At 43.7% G+C, this 22,564-nt stretch overlaps 1 protein-coding gene across 1 annotated transcript in view; it reads left to right on the top strand.

Moving 5' to 3' along the window:
- Positions 1 to 22,564, top strand: part of LOC140721449 (NACHT, LRR and PYD domains-containing protein 14-like) — a 66,096-nt gene that overhangs the window by 32,712 nt on the left and 10,820 nt on the right. Inside the window, exons 5-6 of the mRNA XM_073036270.1 lie at positions 8,234 to 8,353; positions 20,085 to 20,254. Of these exons, the coding sequence (XP_072892371.1) occupies positions 8,234 to 8,353; positions 20,085 to 20,254 (290 nt within the window). The remainder of the gene's footprint in view (positions 1 to 8,233; positions 8,354 to 20,084; positions 20,255 to 22,564) is intronic.

The following is a 22,564-nucleotide window of genomic DNA, read 5'->3' as shown; positions in this document are numbered from 1 at the left end:
GAATATAGCATTAATGGTAAGACTCTTGGCAGTGTGGAGGATCAGAGGGATCTTGGGGTCCGAGTCCATAGGACTCTCAAAGCTGCTGCGTAGTTTGACTTTGTGGTTAATAGGTCACGTGGTGCATTGGCCTTCATCAACAGTGGGACTGAGTTTAGGAGCCGAGAGGTAATGTTACAGCTATATAGGAGCCTGGTCAGACCCTACTTGGAGTACTGTGCTCAGTTCTGGTCGTCTCACTACAGGAAGGATGTGGAAGCCATAAAAAAGGTGCATAGGAGGTTTACAAGGCTGTTGCCTGGATTGGGGAGAAAGCCTTATGAAAATATATTGAGTGAACTCGGCCTTTTCTCCTCTGATCCTCTGGGCATCAGGAACGCATTTCTAAACCCATTGGCTATTTCTTGCCTTGTCTACTTTAAATACTTCTTCGAAGTATTACGGATAAATGTTCACGAAATACTGGAATGAGGGATGGATGTTACCTGGATTTGGGAACATTCTTTATGAGAATATATTGGGTTAACTTGGCCGTTTCTCCTTGGAGCGACGGAGGATGAGAGGTGACCTGATAGATGTGTATAAGATGATGAGAGGCATTGATCATGTGGATAGTCAGAGGCTTTTTCCCAGGGCTGAAATCTGTAACACAGGAGGGCACAGTTTTAAGATGTTTGGTACCGAGGTGATTTCAGGGGTAAGTTTATTTCCGCAGATAGTTGTGAGTGCGTGGAATGGGCTGCCGGCGGCGGTGGTGGAGGCGGATACGATAGGGTATTTTAAGAGATTCCTGGACAGGTACATGGAGCTCAGAAAGATAGAGGGCTATGGGTAAGCCTAGGTAATTTGTAAAGTAAGTGCATGTTCGCCACAGCATTGTGGGCCGGAGGGTCTGCATTGTGCTATAGATTTTCTGTTTCTATATCAAACATGTCCGTGTCATTCGCAGAAACACTATTGCAATACATCGGGATCCCGATTTCCTTGGCAATTGTACTTGCTGCATGTGCGTGGACAGTCGGTGTTATGAATGTTTGCAACGTTATGCGCATGGTGTGGATGGCGAAAATGAGACGCTTCTAATTAATGCAGAGCAACATCCAATTGCAGGTACTCATCAGTTAGATACCGCTGGCCAAGTCTCGTTTCAAAAGAAAGATGCGTGTTTTCGCCCTTAGGGGTGTGTTTAATGTACTATTATTTGTTGATTCTACTACAACTGTTGCAAACAGCCCCAGTCCAGAAAAAGTATTGCAGTCCATTTCAAATTTTCAATCCTTCCCGGAGGCTCGACAGTAGCTGAATCTGACATTGTTAATAGCACCTCTTCTGCAGAATAGGTCCGTGACACGATATCACCGATAAAAGTTGATCACAAATATCTCTGGGCAATAAACAAACAAACAAACAAATAAACAAATGAATAAAACAGGCACGTTTGGCGCTAAGAAATAAACAACGGGTGCCGAGTGAGTTGTGCTTTGCACCAATTCCACCAATCACGTCTTCCACAAAAAATGAAAATGTTGCTGGCGATTATATTAAGTTACCTAAAACGCACTTCTGCTTCCAAGATTGAATTTTGATTTTGCATTCACCGTCCGATCGATTGAACTGACCTTAGCCAGAAGGTCTCTGCACTCTCCACTCTCTGTGTAAAAAAAACTCAGCTCTGAAATCTCCTCGGTATCTTAAAACCTAAAACTTAAAACTTAAAGCATCTTAAAACTGTGCCCTCTCGTGTTAGCTATTTCAGCCCTGGGAAAAAGCCTTTGACTATCCACACGAACAATGCCTCTCATCATCTTATACACATCTATCAGATCACCGCTCATCCTCCGTCGCTCCAAGGAGAAAAGGCCAAGTTCCCTAAGCCCATTCTCATAACGCAGGCCCTCCAATCCAGGCAACATCCTCGTAAATCTCCACTGCACTCTCTCTATAGTATGGGAGCAGTATTCGGCCATTTGGCCCATCAAGTCTGCTCCGCCATTCAATCATAGCTGATCTTTTTTTTTATCTCCTCCTCAGCCTCACTCCCCGGCCTTCTCCCTGTAACCTTTGATGCCATGTCCAATCAAAAACCTATATTGATCTCTGCCTTAAATACACCTAATGACCTACCCTTCCACAACAAGTTCCGTAAATTCACCATCCTCTGGCTGAAGAAATTTCTGCATTTCTCTGTTTTAAATGGACACCCCTCTATCCTGAGCCTGTGACCTATTTTCCCAGACTTCCCCACCATGGGAAACATCCTTCCACATCTGCCCTGTCTAAGCCTTTCAACATCCGATAGCTTTCGATGAGATCCCCCTCATCTTCTAAATTCCAGAGAATACAGCCAGCAAATGGTCCTCGCATGATAACCCAGTCATTCCTCCTCTGGACCGTCTCCAATGCCAGCACATCTTTTCGAAGATGAAGTGCCCAAGACCGTTTAAAATACTCAACGTGAGGCCTCACCAGTACCTCCTAAAGCTTCAGCAACACATCCCTGCTCTTGTATTCACTGTATTCGAGTGTTTCTGTCCCATTACACACTCCAGGACCCGGCCGTCCAATCTCTCCCCATAATGGCAGTCCTCCATCTCTATTCCAGACATCTCTCTGCCAGTAGAGACCAGCGGCTCTCTACTGCCGCCGCCCTTTTCACCATTGTTCGGGTGTGGAGTCGAGCATTGGTCTGACTTTACAAGACGGGATTTGGAGTCCCCTGCCAACTGCGCCCCCACCCACAGACAGCGCCGGTCCACAGATATGACCGCTGACATCTCTGGGACAGGACATTGTGGGAATGGGGAGATGCGCGGCCTGCTCACGATTTGGGGCTGGTTCTGCTGTTCAGGGTGAAGCCTCAGTGCAAATTCTCTCACCGTGGCTCTTACCACCCACTGTTAGATACCAGGATCTGTGTCTGACCTCTTTTACTCTGTCTCTCCTCCTCGAACCTCTATCCCTCTCTCTTCTGAGAGCTACAGGGAAGCAGATCGTTGGGTGACAGTCCGAGGGGGGGAAGCGAAGGAGAGTAGAGAGGTAGTGCAGAGCACCCCTGTAGCCATTCCCCTGAATAATAAGTTTACCTTCCTGGATACTGTTGGCGAGGATAACCGAACAGGTGTGCGCCACGGTGGTAGGGCCTCTAGCACTGATTCTGACCCTGTGGCGCAGAAGGATTGGATGGGGAAGAGGAGAGCTGTCGTCATTGGAGACTCTATAGTCAGGGGAGCAGACAGGAGATTTTGTGGACGTGAGAAGGAAACCCGCAGGGTTTGTTGCCTCCCGGGTGCCAGGGTCCGGGATGTCTCTGACCGGGTGCATGACATCCTGGTACGAGGGGGAAAGCAACCAGAAGTCGTGATACATGTTGGGACCAACGACATAGGCAGGAAGAGGGATGAGGTCCTGAAGTGTGAGTTTTCGGGAACTAGGCAGAAGGCCGAAGAACAGGACCTCAAGGGTGGAGTTCTCAGGATTGCTGCCAGTACTACGTGATAGTGATGGTAAGAATTGGAGGAGATGGCAGTTGAATGCGTGGCTGAGGAGTTGGTGCAGGGGGCAGGGTTTTAGATTTTTGGACCATTTGGATCTTTTCTGGGGAAGGTGGGACCTGTACAGATTGGATGTGTTGCATCTGAACTCGACGGGGAGCAATATCCTTGCTGGTACGTTTGCTAGCATGGTTCGGGAGGGTTTAAACTAATTTGCAAGGGGATGAGACTCGGAGCGATAGAGTAGTGAAAGAAGTGCATGGAGTAAAGCCAGATCTAACATATAGAGAGGCTTTGAGGAAAGAGAAGCAGAATAAAGGGTGTAAATGTATTAAGGTAGAAGGGCTAAAGTGCGTGTACTTCAATGCAAGAAACACCAGGAACAAAGGTGCTGAACTGAGAGCTTGGATACATACATGGAATTATGATGTAGTGGCCATTACGGAGACTTGGCTGGCACCAGGGCAGGAATGGATTCTCAATATTCCTGGATTTCAGTGCTTTAAAAGGGATAGAGAGGGGGGTGGGAGGGGAGGAGGGGTGGCACTACTGGTCAGGGATACTATTACAGTTGCAGAAAGGGTGGGTAATGTAGCAGGATCCTCTTTTGAGTCAGTATGGGTGGAAGTCAGGAACAGGACGGGAGCAGTTACTCTATTGGTGGTATTCTATAGGCCCCCTGGTAACAGCAGAGATACCGAGGAGCAGATCGGGAGGCAGATTTTGGAAAGGTGTAAAAATAACAGGGTTGTTACCATGAGTGACTTTAACTTCCCTAATATTGATTGGCACTTGATTAGTTCCAAGTGCTTAGATGGGGCAGAGTTTGTTATGTGTTTCCAGGATGGATTCCTGTCACAGTATGTTGACAGGCCAACTAGGGAGAATGCCATACTAGATCTAGTATTAGGTAATGAACCGGGTCAGGTCACAGATCTGTCAGTACGTGAGCATCTGGGGGAAAGTGATCACGGTTCCCTGTCGTTTAGCATTATCATGGAAAAGGATAGAATCAGAGAGGACAGGAAAATTTTTAATTGCAGAAGGGCAAATTATGAGGCTATAAGGCTAGAACTTGAGGGTGTGAATTTGGATGATGTTTGTGCAGGGAAATGTACTATGGACATGTGGTCGATGTTTAGGGATATCTTGCAGGATGTTAGGGATAAATATGTCCCTGGTGAGGAAGATAAAGAATGGTAGGGTGAAGGAACCATGGGTGACAAGTGAAGTGGAAAATCTAGTCAGGTGGAAGACGGCAGCATACACGAGGTTTAGGAAGCAAGGATCAGATGGGTTTATTGAGGAATATAGGGTAGCAAGAAAGGAGCTTAAGAAGAGGCTGTGAAGAGCAAGAACGCGGCATGAGAAGGCCTTGGCGAGTAGGGTAAAGGAAAACCCCAAGGCATTCTTCAATTATGTGAAGAACAAAAGGATGACAGGAGTGAAGGTAGGACCGATTAGAGATAAAAGTGGGAAGATGTGCCTGGAGGTTGTGGAAGTGAACGAAGTCCTCAATGCATACTTCCTTTCGGTATTCACCACTGAGAGGGAACTTGATGACGGTGAGGACAATATGAGTGAGGTTGATGTTCTGGAGCATGTTAATATTAATGGGGAGGAGGTGTTGGATTTGTTAAAATACATTAGGACGGACAAGTCCCCGGGGCCTGACGGAATATTCCCCAGGCTGCTCCAATGGTAAGGGAAGAGATTGATGAACCTCTGGCTAGGATCTTTATGTCCTCGTTGTCCACGGGAATGGTACCGGAGGATTGTAGAGAGGTGAATGTTGTCCCCTTGTTCAAAAAAGGTAGTAGGGATAGTCCAGGTAATTATAGACCAGTGAGCCTTACGTCTGTGGTGGGAAAGCTGTTGGAAAAGATTCTGAGATATAGGAACTATGGACATTTAGAGAATCATGGTCTGATCAGGGCCAGTCAGCATGGCTTTGTGAAGGGTAGATCGTGCCTAACAAGCCTGATAGAGCTCTTTGAGGATGTGACCAGGCATATCGATGAGGGTAGTGCAGTGGATGTGATCTACATGGATTTTAGTAAGGCATTTGACAAAGTTCCACACGGTAGGCTTATTCAGAAAGTCAGAAGGCATGGGACCCAGGGAAGTTTGGCCAGGTGGATTCAGAATTAGCTTGCCTGCAGAAGGCAGAGGGTCGTGGTGGAGGGAGTACATTCAGATTGGAGGGTTGTGACTAGTGGTGTCCCAGAAGGATCTGTTCTGGGACCTCTACTTTTTGTGATTTCTATTAACTACCTGGATGTGGGGGTAGAAGAGTGGGTTGGCAAGTTTGTAGTCGACACAAAGGTTGGTGGTGTTGTAGATAGTGTAGAGGATTGTCGAAGATTGCAGAGAGATATTGATAGGATGCAGAAGTGGGCTGAGAAGCCGCAGATGGAGTTCAACCCGGAGAAGTGTGAGGTGGCACACTTTGGAAGGACAAACTCCAATGCAGAGTACAAAGTAAATGATAGGATACTTGGTAGTGTGGAGGAGCAGAGGGATCTGAGGGTACGTGTCCACAGATCCCTGAAAGTTGCCTGACAGGTAGATATGATAGTTAAGAAAGCTTATGGTGAGTTAGCTTCCATAAGTCGAGGGATAGAGTTTGAGAGACGGGATGTAATGAAGCAGCTGTATAAAACTCTAGTTAGGCCACACTTGGAGTACTGTGTCCAGTTCTGGTCGCCTCACTATAGGAAGGATGTGGAAGGATTGGAAAGGGTACAGAGGAGATTTACCAGGATGCTGCCTGGTTTAGAGAGTATGCATTATAATCAGAGATTAAGGGAGCTAGTCTTTTACTCTTTGGAGAGAAGGAGGATGAGAGGAGACATGATAGAGGTGTACAAGATATTAATAGGAATAGACAGAGTGGACAGTCAGCGCCACTTCCCCAGGGCACCACTGCTCAGTACAAGAGGATATGACTTTAAGGTAAGGGGAGGGAAGTTCAAGAGGGATATTAGAGGAAGGTTTTTCACTCAGAGAGTCGTTGGTGCGTGGAATGCACTGCCTGAGTCAGTGGTGGAGGCAGATACACTAGTGAAGTTTAAGAGACTACTAGACAGGTATATGGAGGAATTTAAGTTGGGGGTTTATATGGGAGGCAGGGTTTGAGGGTCGGCACAACATTGAGGGCCGAACGGCCTGTAATGTGCTGTACTATTCTATGTTCTATGTTCTATGGTCACGTCAAAGTACGGTGATGAGTTTAGAATTAAAGGAGATACTGTACTTGGAAAGATAGGCAAGAATGTGGCGGAGTAGCCATGTGCATAAGAGATCATTTAAACATGAGGGTGCATATCATAGTCGATGAATCGAGATTTAGTGAAGATATCTGGGAGAGAATTGAAAGCAAGAAGGATATATGAATAATATTCTTTGTATGTTATAGACCCCTTAATGCTGATCGAGATTTTAACAAACTCTATCCGATAATCCAGTTCTGAAGGCGATTTTACAGTTATGGGAGGATTTTTTACACATGTATTCAATGGAGAATTAAAGGGCTAATGGATTTCAGGAAAGTGAATTAATTCAGTTCCTAAATGCTTGCTGTTTTGACCCAGCGTGTTAATGCACCGACAAGAGGGAGGCCTGCCCAGACTAATACTTTGTACCTAACAGTATAGAATGATCAGTAAGGAAGTTGTTGAGCCTATAGGAACATGCGAACATATCATTTTTGGTCTCAAACTATTTTTAAAGAATGTATCAGTAAAAACCAAAAAAAAAAAATTAAATTGAATTTCAGAAAGGCAAATTTTGCGCAGATGTGGCAAAGATTTCAGGAGGTAAATTGGAAGGAACTGTTTGACGTTGAGGAATAATGGGGTCGATTTGAAGAGGTAATACTTGAAGTGCAGGAAATCTTTATACCGAAGATTGGCACAAGCAGTAAAAACGATAGATCAACTATATGGAAGAATAAAGATGTAGATAAAACTAGTGAAGAAGAGAGAGCTACATAAAAATTACAGATAAAATAGTAATGACGTTAACCAAAGGGAATATGAAACTATGGCAGCTATTGTCAAGATGGAAATTAAGACTGCCAAAAGACGGGTTGAGAATGATATTGCTCATTATGCTACGATTGACACCAATATATTTTTCAATACCTTAATAGTAAATTCTTTAATAGTCAAGGAGGAAGTTAAGTGTATGGCAATAATAGTAGGGTATTAAGTTATGCAGAAAGTACATAACAGATACTCTTAATTCATATTTTGCTAATGTATTCAGCTGCAAAGTTGCCAGTAGTGTGCCAGTAAGTGTTGGGGAAAATAAGATTCTGTAAAGTGACTTAGAGATCTTAGAAAGTGAGGTCCTGCTGAAGCTGAAAAGCTTGAAATGTAATAAATCTCCAGCGACAGACAGCAGATATGTAAAGGTGCATAAAGATGTCTGTGATTATATATATAAACCTACAACATGTTTTTTTTTTCAAAAAGTCAGTGAAGAATGTTGAATCCTGTAAGGAATGGAAGTGGGCTAACATTATCTCAGTGCATAAGAAGGGTGACCTCACTGACCCTGGTAACTACAGACCAGTACGCTTAACGTGTATCGTATGATAGTATACATTCCTAGGGCGGTGTACCTCTAGGGAATACGAACTCCCGTCCGGCCAAATGTTCTGATATAATTTCAAAAAAATAGATCCATTTCAATACAGATATTGCAGTTAATCTCTCCCTTTCATGTCCTTCACGAAGGTTCTGTTGAGAACATGGCAGAAGTTTGTATAAACATCACCCCTCATGGAGAAGACGTCAGGCCACCAGTACCTCCGGACAAATCAAGAGGCAAAGTTACTACGAAGAAATCTAAAGATGGTGAGTGAGATGTACTCTGCACCAATTATACGAATCGTTTCTTCCACAAAAGAAAAAGAAATACTGATGATCACTTCAAAGTATGGCGATGAATATAGTATTAAAGAATAAACTGTACTTGGAAAGACAGGCAAGATCGTAAAGGTGGCGAAGTAGGCGTGTGCATAAGAGAGGATTTAAACATGAGGCTGCATATCATAGGAGATGAATCGAGACTTAGTGAAAGATATCTGGGTGAGAACTGAAAGCATGAAGACAAAAGGAATACTATTCGGTGTATATTATAGACCCCTTAATGCTGATCGAGATTTTAACAAACTCTATCAGAATATTAACAATCAGGTTCTGAAGGTGGTATTATAGTTATGCGAGAATTCTATTTCCTAAATATTCAGTGGAGAATGCCAGGGCTAATGGATTGCAGGGAAGTGAATTTATTCAGTTATTAAATGATTGTTGCTTTGACCCAGCGTATTAATGCACCGACAAGAGGGGAGATTGATATCCCGTAACTATCAGGACAGAATGATCAGTAATAAAGATGTTGACCCTATAGGAAAATGTGATCATATCATGTTTGGTCTTGAACTATTTTTGACGAATATATCAGTAAATCCAAAGATATTGCATTGATTTCAGAAAGGCAAATTTTGCACAGATGTGCTAAAAATTTCAGAAGGTAAACTGGAAGGAACTCTTTGACGTTGTTTCAGTTGAAGAAAAATGGGGTCGATTTAAAGTGGTGATACATGAACTGCAGGAAATGTTTATTCCGAAGATCGGGAGAAGCAGTAAAAACAATAGATCAACTACATGGAAGAATAAAGATGTAGATAAAACAATTGATGAAAAGAGAGCTACGTAGGGAATACAGATAAAATAGTAATGGTGTTAACCAAAGGGTATATGAAGCTATGACAGCTATTGTCAAGATGGAAATCAAAACTGCCAAAGGACAGGTTGAGAATGATATTACTCATTATGTTACGATCGACCCCAGGATATTTTTCAATACTTTAATAGTAAATTATTTAATAGTCAAGGAGGAAGTTAAGTGCATGGCAATAGTAATAGGGTATTAAATTATGCAAAAAGTACATAACTGATATCCTTACCTTATATTTTTGATAATGTATTCAGCTGCAAAATGATAGCAGTTTACCAGTAAGTGTAGGCAAAAGTAAGATTCTGTAAAGTGACTTAGATATCTTAGAAAGTGAGGTCCTGCTGAAGCTGAAAAGCCTGTAATGTAATAAATCTCCAGAGACAGACAACAGATATCTAAGGGTGTTTAAAGATGTCTGTGATTATATATATAAACCTATAACATGTTGTTTTTTCAAAAAAGTCAGTGAAGAATGCTGAATCCTGTAAGAACTGGAAGTGGGCTAACATTATCTCAGTGTATAAGAAGGGTGACCTCACTGACCCTGGTAACTACAGACCAGTAAGATTAACGTGTATTGTATGATAGTATACTTTCCTAAGGCGGTGTACCTCTAGGGTATACGAACTCCCATCCCACCAAATCTGTGAGATTGGGATGTCACTCTAACCCAAACCAGGTTAAGTGTGAATGCTGTGTAATTAGCGAGTTACAATTAACTAACCAGTTAATTAGCCAGTTGCAACTAGGTGCCGGGAAATAACAGGCAACACACTGCATACGATTTCAGGAATTATATTTATGAATTCTACCTTAACTAAAGAAAAAGCAAAAAACAAACAAGCAAGGGCCAATTATAAATAAAGTTAATTGCGCACAGGTTGGTGCTCTACTGTTCCGAATGTTATATTCACCGTTCCTCAGCAGATTTCTACAGCCTGTTCCATCGTATCACGGTCCCCACAGGGCTGAATCCTGCAACCGGTTCTCTCCAACGCCTTTCCTCACCATCTCCCGCCGAACAAAGATCACAGTTCACATCGGTGTCAGCGCACAGAACAAAATAAAAATACCGCTCCCCTGATAGGATGGCTCGCACGCTGAAGCACCCATTATCTCTAACCACACCCCAAACACTGCTTCTACAGAAATAGCATTCCGCTAGCAGTGAAAACTTTACATTGTCCCTCATCAAAAAGTTAAGTCCTTATAGCTTTGAGAGAATTTATCAAACCTTCCTGATTAATACAGCTTCTTAAAGAAATTTCGTGACACCAGGACATCCGATCCAGGAAATAGCAGTGACACATCTCACCAAGGGGACAGCTGCTACAGATTTCTCCCCGGGAGAGACATAGCCTAGCCTATGTGGATGTTTCCTGACTCTTTGAGACCTTCTTACCCAATTATATAATTTTCAGTTTATGGCGCTACCTGGGCTGTTTCTTGCCTGAAAGGAGAGGCCCCTCCCTCATATTACTCGTGTCTCCCGACAGTTCAGGTCAACCTGTCGCTTGGCCGGTCTCGGCAACATGCCCAGTTACCTGAGAGTCCAGCCACCTTTCATTGTATAACCGCAAACCTCCCTACCTGTTATTAGCTCTGCCCATTACACCCGCCTCAACATGAGGAGGTTTAGAGATGTCTTCTTCAGTGATTGGGGAGTTTGCAAAGGGCAGCATATACCACACCCCCATTTCCTCATCCTCTGAATCCGTATGAAACTCAGTGGTTAGCTTCGGTCCAGCCCTTTCTGCTGATTATCTGTCAGTTCATTCATGTCTCTGCTGAGTCCGTTTATGAGTTGGAGGGTCCAGGTCAGGCTTTGGGCCAACACGCTCCTTTTGCCCCAGAGTTAGAAAGTGGTTCGAATAGAGATTGTTGACAGGCCCATTCCCACCCTCTGGTTTCAGTCGGAAAACGGGTACGTTCCGCATCTGTCTCTCTGCATCATAGGGCATAGCAGCCCAGCGGTCATCCAACACATGTTTCCCAGGTAACACCAGATTCTTTATGAGGACACGATCTCCAGGCATCAGTTGGGAGAAACCAACCTTTTAATCATACCTCCTCTTATTGCATTGATTCTGTTAGGTAGCCGAATCCTTGGCTAGTTCGTAAGCCTTTACAACTTTCTTCTAATATTAGACATATTTCAGATTAGTGTTCTTGGAAAATCTTCGCCGCCAGTACCAAAGTAGAGAGCGACGGGCAAAGTCGCTTCACGGCCAAACATCAGTTAATACGGTGAATACCCGTAGTTTTATTCTCTGTGCAGTTGCAGCAGCAGACTAGAGGCCCAGAATGTTGATATCATCTGTTCTTGTGTACTTTACACCAAGGTTCCAATCATGTCTAGCGATGTCCAGTTGAAACGCTTGGGCTGGGGAAAAGGGAGAAAAAGGCGTAGTCCACACTTTCTCAAATCCATGCATGCTCAGTAACCTATGTTAGGAATCCCACGATAAGTTCCATTGGGCTTGTCTTTGCACCCAAAAAAAAAGGTTTTCTAGTGCCTGCACGTGCCCCGCGGAAGAAACCAAAGGGTTCCGTGTCTTCAAAGACCTCACTGCGTCAGCAGCCGGATCTCTCAGACTCCCTAGCAATCGTTGTTTGCTTTTCACGTTATCAGAGCACTGCCAGTCATCCAGCATCTGAGAGGTCGGTTCCGCCGAAGTCTCGTAATCCTCTTCCCTTTCGGGGGTGTTAATCCCGAGAACATTCTGAGCAAATGTTAACTAGGACTCTCCAAATTGGCACTTGTCAATTTATTCTCCAGAGAGGTAAGGAGTGATACCAACTCAGAATTCCTACCCCTCTCCGATGCACTCATTGAACACCAAAATCAGACCACTCCTTTATCTTGCTCCACAGTCACTGTGACAAGCACGGATTCTCCGGTTTCTCAGTCTCTCGGGATTCCCAGGTCTCTTAGTCACTCGGGATTCCCTGGATACTGCACTTTTGGGCTTCTCAAATCACCCAGGCTCTCTGGATCGCCATGTCTCCCTGCCTCTCGAGTTCCTCACATCTCCCTCTCTCAAGTATCCCAGGTCTCTCGGGTCGTCCCAGGATCTTGAGTTTTCAGATCTTCCTGGGCCGTTAGGTGCCACCAATAGTGGCCTCTGAAGGCCTCGGGAGGACATCAGAGCATTGGGCTCTGAGGTTTTGAGAGCACCCGAATTGGTTAATTGGTGCTTAACAACAGTGATAGATAGATAGATAGATAGATAGATAGATAGATAGATAGATAGATAGATAGATAGATAGATAGATAGATAGATAGATAGATAGATAGATAGATAGATACTTTATTCATCCCCATGGGGAAATTCAACTTTTTTCCAATGTCCCATACACTTGTTGTAGCAAAACTAATTACATACAATACTTAACTCAGTAAAAAAAATATGATATGCATCTAAATCACTATCTCAAAAAGCATTAATAATAGCTTTTAAAAAGTTCTTAAGTCCTGGCGGTAGAATTGTAAAGCCTAATGGCATTGGGGAGTATTGACCTCTTCATCCTGTCTGAGGAGCATTGCATCGATAGTAACCTGTCGCTGAAACTGCTTCTCTGTCTCTGGATGGTGCTATGTAGAGGATGTTCAGAGTTATCCATAATTGACCGTAGCCTACTCAGCGCCCTTCGCTCAGCTACCGATGTTAAACTCTCCAGTACTTTGCCCACGACAGAGCCCGCCTTCCTTACCAGCTTATTAAGACGTGAGGCGTCCCTCTTTTTAATACTTCCTCCCCAACACGCCACCACAAAGAAGAGGGCGCTCTCCACAACTGACCTATAGAACATCTTCAGCATCTCACTACAGACATTGAATGACGCCAACCTTCTTAGGAAGTACAGTCGACTCTGTGCCTTCCTGCACAAGGCATCTGTGTTGGCAGTCCAGTCTAGCTTCTCGTCTAACTGTACTCCCAGATACTTGTAGGTCTTAACCTGCTCCACACATTCTCCATTAATGATCACTGGCTCCATATGAGGCCTAGATCTCCTAAAGTCCACCACCATCTCCTTGGTCTTGGTGATATTGAGACGCAGGTAGTTTGAGTTGCACCATATCACAAAGTCCTGTATCAGTTTCCTATACTCCTCCTCCTGTCCATTCCTGACACACCCCACTATGGCCGTGTCATCAGCGAACTTCTGCACATGGCAGGACTCCGAGTTATATTGGTTTAATAATTCATTGTGTTTTCTCCGAGCGATTCGCTCTTTGTAATCCTATTTCCTGGTGCTTTCTGTTTACGCTTGTTATGTTGATTGTGATAGGCTCAGGGATTGTGCTAGTTTAATTGTTGAACCAGATGCCCGTTTAGCTCCAATCGGAGGGTCCTCATTTTCAGAATGAATCGTCTCACGGTGTCACTTTGTCGAACTTCCTCTTGGACAAGTCCCTCATCCGGGACTTTCAGCCGAAGTGGTGGCGCCTCTGGGGCTGCATCCAGAGAGAGGTGCCATGTCACAACCACGGATTCTGCAGCGTAGCAGATTGGGCAATGTCGGTCGTGAATATGCATGAGTCACCTACTTATTATTTCATTCTGACACCTTTTAATTCCATTCATTCCGTCGTAGTAATTGTCGAGACTTGGACACAGCAACGTTTCGCTGCTTGCTTGCATTTCGCCTTGCTTGAAGCATTGGACTGTAGAGTCAATTGACTCTGAATTCCAGCGGTATTAGTTTTAGTCTTAGTTCTTATTTTCAGCCACAGTGTAGGCTTTGTTTACCATTTTGAGAGTTTTAGTTAACGGCTCTGTTTGGCCTGGCATTTATAGTTTTATTTTCCCTTTAACGGTATTCGCTTTAAAGTCTGTGTACAATCGGCTCCTACTCTGAACTTGGGCCATATACGAAACTGGTGACAGAAACAAAATAAACCAGTTTTAACGCCTCCGCCCTCACCTACAGGTATTTCAGCTTCCGATACGGCACCCTTATACACTTGCCTCCACCCGGAAGGTATAGAGAGCCCATGTACCCCACCCCCGGCTCTTCAGGGGCCGCAATCGTATCAGGCAGATCAGCGCTAGTGTGATCTAAAACAAAGTCTTTGCCCCCTATTTTGACAAACATCCGCTCCATGATTGTAACTGTTCCCAACATTTCAACGGTGCTCAGAGTCCGGATAAGCAATTCATTGGGGCTACGAATGTTCACCGCTTTTAATACACACGCATTCGTTACTGGTTATCCCCTAGATCTGTACGACCAGTGAACTTCTCTAGCGTCTATAACCACGTATCTTAATCACTTTATCGGACTATAGTTTAACACAGGCTTAAATACACAATCCACTGGATCAATACTCAGGGCAATCATACAACATCCAAAGAAACCGTTCCCGGACGATCCCCTTGGTTTCCTTGGGCTGCGTATTTCTAGGGAATACACACTCCAGCCCCACCAAATTCGTGAGATTGGGACGTCTCTACCTCACAACCCCCGTTTTGTATGAATGCTTAATAATTTTCTACCGTTACAACTTGGTGCCAGGAAATAATAGCCATCACACTGCACACGATTACAGGAATTTATATTTATGAATGTTAACTTAATTAAAGCGTTAGTAAAGAAAATGACCTAGCGGAAAACACATGAAGGACCCATTATAATGAAATTGACAATTGTGCACAGGTTTGAGCTCAACTCTGCACAATTCATATTCACCCATCCTCAGCAGACTTACGCAGATTACTCCATCTAATCACGGTCCAATCCTCCGACTAGTTCTCTCCAGCGTGTTCTCTCTCTATCTCCGGACGAACAAAGACCCCAGTTCACACCAGTGTCAGGCACACTGATAAAGTCCCCGCTCCCCTGATTGAATGGCTCGCATTCCGAAGCACTTGTTCTCTCTAACCATAAACCAAGCATTGTTTTGCAGAAAGATCATTGCGTTAGCGGTGAAACCTTTACGAGGCGCTATCCGTAGGTAATATAGTGGAAACATTAATGAAGAATGAGATGGAAGATCAGTTGATCAGAACAGGCATGTTTAGAAAGCCAGCATAGGATCAGAAAGTGGAAAATTAGGTATTAGTTATTATTCCCGATATTATTCCCTTGTACTTTCAGAAGCCCTTCGACAGGGTAACCCACAGGAGTTGATAATCAAATTTCAGAATTTTGGGATTGAGAGTAAAGTGTGCGAATGGGTTCAGAATTGGCGCAAAACACAGAACAACAAGTTTTGATGAGAGGATGGTTTTCACACCTAGAAGATGCATAAAGTGCGGTTTTGCAGGGTTCTGCTTTGAGGCCGCTGCCGCTTTTAATTTGCGTTAATGATTTAGGTAAGCAAATAACAAATAAAGTAATAAAGTCCGCAGAAAACCTAAGCGTAGCGGGATGGATTGATAACATTCAGGCAGCAGAATCAATTTATATACACTCAAAGAAAATCAAGATGTGTGCAATTAAATGCAAAGGAAATCTTCCTATTTGAAATGTTATACATTACATATAGGAAGTAGTAATATTAGATCTAATTATGCAGTGGGGGTGTCTGGAGTTAGAATGTACAGTGCATGGGAAGGATTTGGGCGTGCTGGTGGATTCAACACTATCAACATCGAGACAATGCACAGAAGTGATTCGGAAGGGTAATACAACTTTTCGTTATGCAATGCACTCAGTGGAGTTCAAGTCCACAGATATCCTCCTTAAGCAGTATGATACGCTTGTGAGGCCACTCCTTGAGTACTGTGCACAATTTTGATCTCAATATTTTCTGAGGGATCTGGAAGCACTGGATAATTCAAAGAGGGCGACCAAACTCAATCCATGTCTGCTGGGTTTGAGCAGTGAAATAATTAAATAGTTTTACTGTAAATATACACAGAATAAGGGAAGACATGATGGACGTGTTTAAATTCATTCAGGGTATAATTAAAACGGATGCTAGCTGTTATTTTAAAATTACTCCGCCAACGGGAAACAGGGCTATAGGTGGGGATTGCTTTCGGAGACATTTCAAACTAACATCAGGAAGCATTTCTTTGCATAGCGGTATATTAGACACATGGAATAATCGACCTAATTGTGTAGTTGAGAGTAGTACCTTAGAGACTTTGAATCAAAAATCCATAGATATTTCAACGCTCTATATGAATAAAAATTTGGGAAGCTATGATTGGGCAGAATAACCTGTTCTTGTCAAACACTTTCTAATGTACTTAAAACTACATGTGCTTCCAAGGTAGCTAGATAGATTTGAAAAAAAAAATACACACATGCAGACACTTGATCTTGTCTTAACCAGTATATTAAATTGATTGTGTGTTTTTTTTTTTTGCTAATCAAGCAATAAATATATTATGTGCCTTACTGGCTTCGAATTTTTGATTCCTGACGGTGGAACCAGTGACCGTTGTGTGTGTTGTGTGAATGCATATCGATATGTATATACCGTATAGGCCTGTGCACGGTGGAATCTCTATATGCTGTGTCTGAGTCTGTGTATATATCAATGTGTATATATTGTATATGTATGTGTACTGCATATACTAGAACAGTACAGCACATTACAGGTCCTTCGGCCCACAATGTTGTACCGACCCTCAAACTGTACTTCATAAACTGCTATTTATTGTGTATGTATATCGATGTGTATAATGATGCGTGCTGTGTGTATGTGTGTGTGTTTAGTTATTCCATTATTTCGTGACTTGTAACAGGAAGAACAAGAATTGAGGTAGAAATAACAGGAACAGTCAATGGATTGGGAAATGTAATTCTCATGCTCGGGAAGCTTCTCAGCGGTAACGACAAACTTGCCCTAAGTGGTTGAAATGGTTGAACATTTATGCCTGTGTGCCGAGGGATAAAATGTAATTATTGCAACTTTTACATCGGCTTCGCGCTCTCTTTTACTGTCTCCAGATATTATAGACAATAGACAATAGGTGCAGAAGTAGAATATTCGGCCCTTCGAGCCTGCACCGCCATTTTGAGATCATGGCTGATCATCTACTATCAATACCCGGTTCCTGCCTTGTCCCCATATCCCTTGATTCCCCTATCCATAAGATACCTATCTAGCTCCTTCTTGAAAGCATCCAGCCAATTGGCCTCCTCTGCCTTCCGAGGCAGTGCATTCCAGACCCGCGCAACTCTCTGGGAGAAGAAGTTTTTCCTTAACTGTGTCCTAAATGACCTACCCTTTATTCTCAAACCATGCCCTCTGGAACTGGACTCTCCCAGCATCTGGAACATTTTTCCTGCCTCTATCTTGTCCAATCCCTTAATAATCTTATATGTTGCAATCAGATCCCCTCTCAATCTCCTTAATTCCAGCATATACAAGCCCAGCCTCTCTAAGCTTTCTGAGTAAGACAGTCCGGACATCCCAGGAATTAACCTTGTGAATCAACGTTGCATTTCCTCTGCAGCCAGGATGTCCTTCCTTAACCCTGGAGACCAAAACTGTACACAATACTCCAGGTATGGTCTCACCAGGGCCCTGTACAAATGCAAGAGGATTTCCTTGCTCTTGTACTCAATTCTCTTTGTAATAAAGGCCAACATTTCATTAGCCTTCTTCACTGCCTGCTGCACTTGCTCATTCACCTTCAGTGACTGATGAACAAGGACTCCTAGATCTCTTTGTATTTCTCCCGTACCTAAAATTACACCGTTCAGATAATAATCTGCCTTCCTGTTCTTACTCCCAAAGTGGATAACCTCACACATATTCACATTAAACGTCATCTGCCAAGTATCTGCCCACTCACCCAGCCTATCCAAGTCACCCTGAATTCTCCTAACATCCTCATCACATGTCACACAGCCACCCAGCTCAGTATCATCAGCAAACTTGCTGATGCTATTCTCAATGCCTTCATCTAAATCGTTGACGTAAATCGTAAACAGCTGTGTTCCCAATACCGAGCCCTGTGGCACCCCCCTAGTCACCACCTGCCATTCCGAGAAACACCCATTCACCGCTACCCTTTGCTTTCTATCTGCCAACCAGTTTTCTATCCATGTCAATGTCTTCCCCGCAATGCCATGAGCTTTGATTTTACCCACCAATCTGCTATGTGGGACCTTATCAAATGCTTTCTGAAAATCGAGGTACACTACATCCACTGGATCTCCCTTGTCTAACTTCCTGGTTACATCCTCGAAAAACTCCAATAGATTAGTCAAGCACAATAGATTAGTCAAGCATGATTTACCCTTGGTAAATCCATGCTGGCTCGGCCCAATCCTATCACTGCTATCTAGATATGCCACTATTTCATCTTTAATAATGGACTCTAGCATCTTTCCCACTACTGATGTTAGGCTGACAGGTCGATAGTTCTCTGTTTTCTCCCTCCCTCCTTACTTAAAAAGTGGGATAACATTAGCCATTCTCCAATCCTCAGGAACGGATCCTGAATCTAAGGAACATTGGAAAATGATTACCAATCCATCCGCAATTTCCAGGGCCACCTTCTTTAGTACCCTAGGATGCAGACCATCTGGACCTGAGGATTTGTCAGCCTTCAGTCCCATCAGTCTACTCATCACCTTTTCCTTCCTAATGTCAATCTGTTTCATTTCCTCTGTTACCCTACGTCCTTGGCCCATCCATACATCTGGGAGATTGCTTGTGTCTTCCTTAGTGAAGACAGATCTAAAGTACTTATTAAATTCTTCTGCCATTTCTCTGTTTCCCATAACAACTTCTCCCATTTCATTCTTCAAGCGCCCAACATTGTTCTTAACTATCTTCTTTCTCTTCACATACCTAAAAAAGCTTTTGCTATCCTCCTTTATATTCCTGGCTAGCTTGCGTTCGTACCTCATTTTTTCTCCCCGTATTGCCTTTTTAATTAAGCTCTGTTGTTCCTTAAAAATTTCCCAATCATCTGTCCTCCCACTCACCTTAGCTCTGTCATACTTCCTGTTTTTTAATGCTATGCAATCTCTGACTTCCTTTGTCAACCACTGTGGCCCCTTTCCCCCTTTTGAATCCTTCCTTCTCCGGGGGATGAACTGATTTTGCACCTTGTGCATTATTCCCAAGAATACCTGCCACTGCTGTTCCACTGTCTTTTCTGCTCGGATATCCGTCCAGTTAACTTTGTCCAGCTCCTCCCTCATGGCTCCATTGTGTCCTTTGTTCAACTGCAACACTGACACCTCCGAGCTGCCCTTATCCTTCTCAAATTGCAGATAAAAACTTATCATATTATGAGCACTACCTCCTAATGGCTCCGTTACTTCAAGATCGCTTATCAAATCCTGTTCATTACATAACACTAAATCCAGAATAGCCTTGTCCCTGGTCGGCTCTCGTACCAGCTGATATTAATTGTAAGCCGATCTGGAATGTGGGGTGCTGCCACAAAACACTTTTGCTTCAAATATTATTGAACAGGGAGAAACATGAACAAAACATCAGCTAATAAAGAAAGAATTTGAACTCGCAATATTATAAGTAAGATGGAGAAACGCTGAAAGCATAAAACTTGCATCAGCGAACCAAGAGATAATCGAATGTGTATTGTACGTCATGGAAAAATAAAATAAAATGGATAAGATTAGAACTCAATGCAGGTTACTCTTTGCAGAAAACATCCAGTAATAAAAAAAACGCCCTGCTGATAAAATGCTGATTACTCAGTGGATGACGAAACAACGAGTGGATTAATATAGGGAAAAGAAAAGAAGCAGGTTTTCCATATCTTTGGGAAAGCAGATTGATTGAAACGGAGTGAGGCAGCGAAAAGGTGACAAGCCTCAATTTACAATGGCAATTAGTTCAGAGTAAGATTATTTGCTAACAACCAGACATTGCATTAACATGTCTTTTTGGCACATTGACAGAAGATGATCCATATAAAATTGCACAAGTATTGGCGCGATACACCGATCACAAGCTGTACGAAATTACGGAAAGCTACCAGGAACAATTGGAATCGGCAATTCACGATGTCGTAGAGCACATTATTGAGTCGCTCAACAGTAAATGGCGGATGTCAGAAATGAACCTTGAGGTATGGATTATGTCTTTTGGCGTGTTGTATCAAAGCAGATGTATCACGATTTGTGAAATCTGGATACATTTTTCCTAATCCACGATATGGCCACTAACTCTTTTCATATTACTCGTTCAACATAAAATTGTGGTCCTTGGTTTAAAGTTTAAACTTGAAGTGGGCATTCTTGGTGCCTTGCTCTTTTGACTCTACCTGGTAGCAGGTGGACAGCCAGATGATCAGAACGATAAGCACTCTTGATGGTCGTGTAGCAGTGGTCAGGTGTTGGGTTCCCTGGTGCTGCAGGTATTGCCCTGATGGCTTCTTCAAGCCAGCCTGCTTGTATTCCCCGTCAAGGATATGAAACGGATCAGAGCAGTCTGTTGTTAATCATGACACAGTATATACCGGGCGCATGCTTGCAATATACCTGTCGCGTTCTGTACACTGCAGTCAGAAATATGTCGAATACCTGACGGTGTAAGCAGCGTGGTTGCATTAATTAGTTGACGCTTCTGGTTGAGAGAACGAGCGTACCTCAAGATCGTTGCACCTAGGCACCACAATGAGTTTAGCTCGAAGTATACACATCTTCCACTTGCCTTCCCTGAAATTGTATGCAAATTTTGATTTCCCGGAAACCGAGACCCTCTTTGGTTGGAGCTACGGGTCCATTGTGTCTGGGATGAGCCATATTTCTGTGCAAGGGAGAGCTCGGCAATCCTTGTAATGGACATCATGATAGGGTGCAGATCATTTATTGCGTGAACATCGAAGCATTCAGTGAAACGTGATGATCGTGTTAGCAACCACCACACTCGAGGATATGCTGGAGGCAGCCCGTAAGTTTCACCACGTATTCCGACGCACGAAGCTGAGAAAATTGGCTGATGCTGGAAATCATTTGAAGCATACACTTGGAGGAACACATTACAAGGCAGCAAGTGGGATCTGACAGGTGAGAACAATACACCCTGGAAGAGATGGAAAGCAGAGCAACACCAGACAGAGGTGGTGGACAGGTAAGAAGATAAGGCGAGAGATGAAACAGGAATGGGTCACGGTGAAGGAGAGAAGGGGTGTAATTACCGCAGAATCCGATGCTACCCAGATCAAATATAATTCTGAGTGTGGCCTTATCGTTGCAGTACAGAAGGCCATGGTGTGATATGTTTGAATGGGAGTGGGGAGTAGAAATGACATAAGTAGCCACAGGGACATTCCGCTTTTCGAGGTGCTTGACGAAGTGGGATCCCAGTCCACATCGGGTCACATAGATATACAGGCGGCCACACGGTCAACACTGGTTACAGTAGATGGCCCACATGATCGGTCGCTTCACCTGAAAGAACTGCTGAGCACTGAACGTTAGTGAGGGGCGAGGTGGAGGGGGAAGTGTGCCACTTGTCACGGGTGCAAGGATAAGGGCCGGGGGGTAGTAGTTTGGTGAGGAACAACGAGTGGACAAGGGAGGCACATTGGGGATCGATCCCTCCATAATGCATAACGTATGTGTGTGTGTGTGTGTGTGTGTGTGTGTGTGTGTGTGTGTGTGTGTGTGTGTGTGTGTGTGTGTGTGTGTGTGTGTGTGTGTGTGTGTGTGTGTGTGTGTAAGGAGGCTGGTGCGGTGACAGTCAGATGTGCTTGGTTGTAGGATCCTGTTGGATATGTTGAAAGTTATGGAACTTTACGTCACGGAGAATTATATACCAGCGTTGTATTGTCACAGCGCTTGGCAGGACATCACAGGACAGAACTAAACAGAATACAATACGGAACAAAGCAACAACAGTAAATCAAACAACACACACAAAATGCTGTGTTGACGTCCAGACGAAGGGTCTCGGCCCGAAACGTCGACAGTGCTTCTCCCTATAGATGCTGCCTGGCCTGCTGTGTTCCACCAGCATTTTGTGTGTGTTGTTTGAATTACCAGCATCTGCAGATTTCCTCGAGTTTGAACAGTAAATCAAGCCCCTTCCCCCCTCACATCCAGGCATATACACCATCTGCTAATCCTCGAGGAAGGCCGTTTCCTTCTGCTCCCAGAGCACCTGTATTCAGAATTAGATTTAAAAGTGTAGATACCGTCTGTGGGCTTTCGACTACAACAATGAAATTGCATAGATTCGGAGGCACGGGCCAGTTGCCAACGGAACTCACCTTTGATATCAACGAACGTTATTCCCTCCGTCGGCTTTGTATGTTACTGAATTGCAAAAGACCACATCAGCTGCATTTTAGCAGGAATTTGCTCCAAATGCAAAATGTTTTGCTCCCGTCTCACCCTTTTATCAGATTTATTTAAATGACATGTAATGTGTGCCT

This window comes from Hemitrygon akajei, unplaced genomic scaffold (genome assembly GCF_048418815.1).
Source record: "Hemitrygon akajei unplaced genomic scaffold, sHemAka1.3 Scf000055, whole genome shotgun sequence".
Lineage (NCBI taxonomy): Eukaryota > Metazoa > Chordata > Chondrichthyes > Myliobatiformes > Dasyatidae > Hemitrygon > Hemitrygon akajei.
The sequence above is the reverse complement of the archived record's forward strand: the minus strand, read 5'-3'. Positions and strand labels throughout refer to the sequence as shown.